At 34.3% G+C, this 6,620-nt stretch overlaps 1 protein-coding gene across 1 annotated transcript; it reads right to left on the reverse strand.

Moving 5' to 3' along the window:
• Nucleotides 1–260: 260 nt before the first annotated feature.
• LOC115702872 (uncharacterized) lies at nt 261–5,503 on the reverse strand. Its single transcript, XM_030630321.2, has 9 exons — nt 4,893–5,503; nt 4,187–4,232; nt 4,020–4,098; nt 3,883–3,928; nt 3,659–3,757; nt 2,453–2,521; nt 2,034–2,373; nt 1,781–1,935; nt 261–1,572 (listed from the first exon to the last, which is right to left on the reverse strand). The coding sequence occupies exons 1-9, from the start codon at nt 5,379–5,381 to the stop codon at nt 580–582; spliced, it is 2,316 nt and encodes a 771-aa protein (XP_030486181.2). The 5' UTR covers nt 5,382–5,503; the 3' UTR covers nt 261–579.
• Between the last annotated feature and the right edge of the window lie 1,117 nt (nt 5,504–6,620).

The raw sequence follows: 6,620 nt of genomic DNA on the forward strand, positions 1-6,620 counted from the left end.
TTATTTTCTTACTTTTTGCTAAGTAAAGTGTATTTTTATAATTTTAAAACTTTAAAAGTATATTTTTAAAATAAAAACTTTAAGTCATAATATTATATAAAAAGAATATTTTTAAAAATATATGTTTTATGAGAGAATACTTAGAATTAACATTTTCTTTTTCTTTTTGCCACCATATTTAGCTCCAAAGGAATGGCATAAGAAGAAATACCTTAATAAAAAATCAAAATTATATTTCTTTTAAAGTAAACAAAATAGAATTTCTAACTTAAAAAAACATCTTATCTTAGCTCATTAGTCAACAAATTCTTATGATCATAGTTTATAATGGTACAAATGAGAACTTCTTTACTTGTGGACCTAAAATTAGAATACATTAATCTGTACATGATCAACCTAATCTAATACAATAATGTTAGGTGTGGCTCAACACGGCTTCTGACACAGACCATTTTCTATTGGCCTCAAGTCACTTAAAGCAACAAATCATGAACCCACCGGTCTATGGTTAACTAAATTAAAGAGAATGACAAACAAGAAAAAGGAAAAAAGAAATATAAAAAAAACCCTCAATTATTCTCAAAGCTGCAATGCTAAATCTGGTTGTGTTGAATCAACTCTGCTAGAACTAGGAGACCCTGGTGACTGAAATCTGACATTAAGATCTGGTGGAACTGAATCTGACTTCTGTTGCGTTGACAATCCAGAATCAGGTCTTAGCTGTGGCGAGAAACCTTGCCAAGATGGCCTTGGATGAAACCCTGACATCGACGGTGTTGTTGCCTCACTCCCAGGGTTTGGCAGTGGATTGCTGGAATTTATTGTAGTTCGGTTTTCTGACAATTTATTAGTTTCTTCGGTAGTTAAGCTGCTCCCAGTTGCGGGATTAGCTTTATTAGTATTTCTAGAGCTTGTATCGACCATTTGAGACGATTGGATGTTAAAACCTGGTGGTCCGGAGTGTGGTCCCATTAGTTTTCCCATCTGAGCGGCAAGATTAAAGCCGTTATATCCATTCATACCAGGGTGAATCGTAGGGCCTTGATGAATTGGAAATGGAGGTCTTGGCCTGATCCCACCAATACTGTTGTTCTGTGTGTTAAACCCAACATTGGGTTTCAATCCTTCTGCAGTTTCTGCCTTTGCTGTGACAGGTTCATGAGACCTAGCAAATATGGATGCAGAGGATGTGGCGGCTGACACGGGGAGAGATTTGCTTGGATGGCTGTCTGACGTTGAGGGAGTGGTTGAAGGCATTTGCCTCTCTGACAAGTTATCCCCTTCGGGCTTCTCTGACAATCTATTAACATTTGAATCAAGGGTGCAGCTTGTAGCAGCAGATGATGAATTTGCCACAACAATAGAGGGCTGGGATACCGATGGCTGTCCTGGTAAAAGAAGTGACCTTTGTGGCAGGATGTCATCCTCTACAACCCAACCAGGGCCAAACTTAGCACCAGCTGGTAAAGTCATTTCAATCTTCTTGGAAGCAATTTTCCAAGCAACAGGTCCAAGGTTTGCAGCAAATCGAGCCAGGCTCCTTGCATAACCATGCTCGACAAGAAGCCCAACCTGATAATTACAGAAACCAAGTCAACGAATCGACAGAAGGAAGCACCCAAAAGAAAATGCAGTAGCAAATACTATGGAATTTGATGTAATGGTGCTACAGGAGTTAAACAAAATTTCCTCTCGGGGACAGAACTGAAGTCCCTAACATTATGAGATTCAGTTTTCCTTTTTAAGAAAAACATCTTATGTAATTGGCATAGACACTTACAGGCATAAGCTGTTTTTTTTCTCCATCAAAAGTTGTCAACACAGACGGCTCACGACCACCAGCAGAAGGATGTGGTTGCAAGTACGTGTTACGCCTGTTATCGTCAAGCACAAAATGTTTTTTCCCATTCTTAAAGTTACCCCTCATCGCAGACCCTATAAAATTTACAATTGAAAATGAGTATCCTTCAGTTTTCTAGAATATAAATGCAAAACTCTGGACAATTTAAATTGCTAAAATACGAGTTTCAGACCTGTAAACTCATCATTCTTCTCAAGTTTATCAGCTAAAAAGCTACTATAGACGTCATTATTGCGTGAACCATGAACTCTTCCAGATATATCTGCCAAACCAGACTTGTCTTGGAGATGAGGACCTTTCCTCATTTCATGATTTGACAAAGTGGCATTCTCCCCTCCAGCAGTGGTAGCAAGCGTACCATCTGAAGTATACTCCGAACCTTGTTTTTTCAAATTTTTCGTTGGTGGTCTCCCTCTTCTTACTACTTTAGGTACTACTGGTTCGTTATTATCGTCACTGTCTTGCCTCAAATTTTCAAAATTCTTTTTCGCCAACTCATGTATAGAACGTGCCTGCAAAAAAAATAATAAAAGTCGATGAAACATATGGAGTTGAGGCAATGGAATCATAAAATTTAAAATTTGACTATACCTGTCGAAAATATACGGTGTCTGGAGCATTATACTGCATTGCGTTAGTGCAGATTAAGTATATATCTTTCTGCAAGATGATAAAATCAAGCTTCAGTCCTCGTCCACCCAAAGGTAACAGAAAATCTTGTTTAAAAAAATACAAAATCAATCATTCAGCCAATGGCTAATGCAACTAATGCTTCGAAAATATAATAATGAGATGGCTATGGTGTATATCACCACCCATCTATACATTACATAAGAGTGAGCCAACAAATAATATAATATCACATAAGCAAGGTCTGCAAAGCCATCAACAAAGAGTAACCACCCAGACAAGCATATGAAAATGCCATAGACTGCGTATCAACAAGACTCACAAATTGTTGATCCAGGTAAAAATAAACATCAGAATATCATAGATTAATAATATTTTATTTCTTAAGCTATAAGCACATATAACTGAAACATCCATGCAGCGCATCCACCAAATCATGTCAGCCAAATCAAACATCAAAGTGTCTTCTTTGCTCGTACACGTAAACTATCACAAAATTAGTTCCCTGTAAAATAAATAAATGCTACCAAACTGATCGCGTAAAAGCTCAGATGTAACTTTAAACCTTTTCCATCTCCCTACAGTATTATATAACAAATATTGGTAGTCAATATTACTGAATACAGATACAATCTTAAAAGTAAATGAGCCAATGCCACACGAAAGTGTTACAAAACTACTAAAACATGGTATTTTCAACCAGCCATATGAAATGCAACAAGCAACGATAGGATCATCCTAGTCACATAAAAAAGTCCCTTAACTGTGTCTACAATATATATTATACATTGGGGCAAGAATTTGAACCTTAAACCAGCCTGGACCTCTAAAAGATGGTTCTTTCTGACACTTCCAAGATAGAACTTCAATTAAATTCTACCAAAAAACAAAGCTAACAACAACTGTTCAAATCAATTTTATTAACTTTGACATCCACGACAGATTTAGAGGTGAGAACATATGAAACACAATACACAAAACAGTTTCAGCAAATTTAACTCCAAATCATCTGACTCAATCTCCCATTCAATCAGCTGGGTAGAAAAACAGCAGCTTCAGTCTTGAGATGGGAAAACAACAAAAGCCGATTTTGGCATGACTTATATAACATCACATTCAAAAGAAGAAGATTTAACGAAGGAGGAAACCACAGGATAGAGAACCAACCTCGAACTCCTCCAGGTAGGTATAAGCACCACCAGTAAGTTTCTTCTTTACAGTCCCGAAATCCATAGGATGCTCTATTACTTCGTGATAGTCTGGTAGCTGCAAATACATCAAAAACATGTTATTCAAAAATAGAATTAAAACAACTCCTAAGGTCATGAAGCTAATGCACTATCACTACAACCCTTCCCCCTCCAAAAAAAGAAAAAGAAAACAATACTAACCTCTTCAGGGTCTGCAGGTTCAGAGTACACACCATAGGTGTCCTTCCTGAAATTCAAATTAAAATAGTTAAGCATATTGACATACAAAAGTGCATCAAAGAGATCAAAGCACAATCCAAGAACCCAAAAGAACGCACTTTTGGAGCCTCTCGAGGATGAACAGTAACAGCTTTTTATCAGGTAAAGGTGTTGAGGGTCCCAAATCCAACTTTGTCCCTGCAAATACCCCATAACCAATAACTTCTAAAATCAAAAATATATTTCTTTAACCAATGAATGGTCATCATAAATTTATAAGACAAACCTTGAACGGTGTTTGATGGCTTCGTTCCAGAAATGGACTTGATACCCTGAAAATATTGGATTTAAACCCAATGATTAAAAAATAATAACTAACAAAGCAAACATATATGTATATTTTTTATTTCCATTTTAAGGAAGATAAAAAGAAATAACTCAGCTAAGCAAAGTAGTAGCCGTGAAAAAGCTAAGTAGACAGGCATTCAAAGTTCGAAAAAGGGGAAATACAGTTCCAAACTGTGATATAATAATTGTTTAAAAAAGAAGAAAAGACAAATTTGAACTTTTTTATTATCAGATAGATATGACATTAAAATCATTATTAGCTCAGTAAACTAAAAAAACAGATTTAATGCTGATAAATCAAAAATACTCAAAAACGAAGAATAATAATCAAATTTTTTTAAAAAAAATTACGACATTTAAACAAAAATGGAAGAAAAAAAGGGCATCTTGCTCCCCAAAAAATTTCAATACTGAAATTCCAAAAGAATGGACCAAGTCAACCCCTTTCCTCAAATTCTAGAAAACCTACATAGTTCAAAGGTGCGAAATTCTAGGAATTTTCACAATATGTCAACGCAATGTCACCCAAAAGAGAGTTATAATTTTCAAAACAAAAAGCGATTGGCGCTTTCAACCCGCGTAATTCAAAAAGTTCAAGAACTCCCCATTTTATTACCAAATAAAGACCTAATTTTTCTCAGTACCTTCTTTGAGTCAGAGAGCCCAGATCCATCTCCGATCGCATTGATTTTCCGCTTCTTGTTACCAACAGAGCCAGCGTTATCTTCCTCAGCATTCGAATCTGAAGCATACGAATTCTGGGAAGCAGAATTGATAGAGGATTTTTGATTTGAAGGCAACTTAAGAACAAGCTTGAGCTTCTTCTCGCGCCGTTTCCCTGTCAATTCTTCTTCTTCGTCATCATCCTCATCGTCATCCTCGTCTTCCTCCTCAGCGTCGGGGCTTTCCGGGTCGGGATTAGGGTTCCGGCGAGTAGATCGACGAACCGAATTAGGGGTAGAAGAAGCAGGGGCATTCTTGTAATTATGGTGAGAATGAGGGACTGAATTGGTAATTCGCTTAGTCTGGTGTGGAATTTGGTGCTGTTGTTGTTCTCTGAGGTTCCGTTTTTGGAGATCTAAAAGAGAGGGACGCCCTTTCTTCTTCTTCTTCCTCTCCACTATCTTACCCATTTTGGTACTCTCTCTCTCTCTCTTTCTCTGACCCTCTTTCTCTCTCTAATCTCTTTCTCTCTCTAGAATGAGACAGACAAAGAAGGTGTTATTTTTCAAAAAAATTAAAAATTAGAAACTAAAACTAAAAACTATAAAAAAATTGTTTTTATGACTTTGAGGAACGGAAGGACCAGCATGCCAATCACGTGATTTTTCACACGAGTTTCGCGTCTGAATTTGACACGTGTTTTCGCAGAAGAGGACACTGGACAGAGTTTAATTTTTTTGTTTCAAAGTGTTAAGGTTTACGTGGCAGGTTGGTCCCATTTTTTTTATTTATTTATTTTTAATTTAAACACAATTATTTGTATTTATTTTTTTTTAAAAAAAAAAATCGTTCTATTGTCTTATTTAAAGGAAAATTAAATTTTTTTTTTTTAAGTAATTTGAAATATAAATACCTTAATGGGTACAGTCATTATTCACGTTTTATTTATTTATTGTTATACTTCAATTAACTTTAAAAGTTAAAAAATAAAAATTATCATCTAAACCAATTAAAATTTATCACGTGATAATTTGCTTAATATTTAATAATTATATATTCACAAAAATTTTAAAATTATAAATTAAAATATTATTTATTATTATCAAATATTAAATTTAAATATTTATTTATAATTAAAAATTAATTTTTTTAAATAAATTAAAAATTAAATTTAAATATTTATATCATAAGTTATTTTTTTTATATATTTACACTATAAAGATAATTTAAATAAATAAGAAATTCTTTGCTTGATTCAATTGAAAAGAAAATATAACAAAGCATCTCTCTCGAATGTATCATCCAAAAAAAAGTGTTCAATTTTTTTTCTCTATGAAATAAAAAGAAATAAAAGTGTTCAATTTGCTAAAACAAAAGAATTTTTTTAAATCAACTCATCTATTACTTTATTTATTTTTTTTGTTGTCGTTGGTATTATGTTACTATATGTTTTCTTTTTTGGTTTTGTCTCATCTATTTGTTTTTTTTTTCTTTTTTGTTATTGGTATTATTTATTAATTTTATTTTTATTTAAAAAAAAAAAGAAATCACGCGGTACAGATCTCTTTCTCACTCCTTCGATTATTTTGACAATTTCAGAGATCACGTGTCGGATATAGGAGTGTTACACCTCAGCGTATCTTAATTAAGTCATCGATAGTTACCTCAAGAGTTCTCATCACACAAATGAAACCACCTCCAGCAAGGAC

This window comes from Cannabis sativa, chromosome X (genome assembly GCF_029168945.1).
Source record: "Cannabis sativa cultivar Pink pepper isolate KNU-18-1 chromosome X, ASM2916894v1, whole genome shotgun sequence".
Classification (NCBI taxonomy): domain Eukaryota; kingdom Viridiplantae; phylum Streptophyta; class Magnoliopsida; order Rosales; family Cannabaceae; genus Cannabis; species Cannabis sativa.

Bases quoted from the DNA above. Each gene is read 5' to 3' on its own strand.
- LOC115702872 (XM_030630321.2), bottom strand. From the start codon at position 5,381: ATGGGTAAGATAGTGGAGAGGAAGAAGAAGAAGAAAGGGCGTCCCTCT. The intron at 4,233-4,892 runs GTACTGAGAAAA...CAATATTTTCAG, and splicing joins GGCTCTCTGACTCAAAGAAG to GGTATCAAGTCCATTTCTGG. The intron at 1,936-2,033 runs GTCTGAAACTCG...TAAATTTTATAG, and splicing joins GAAGAATGATGAGTTTACAG to GGTCTGCGATGAGGGGTAAC.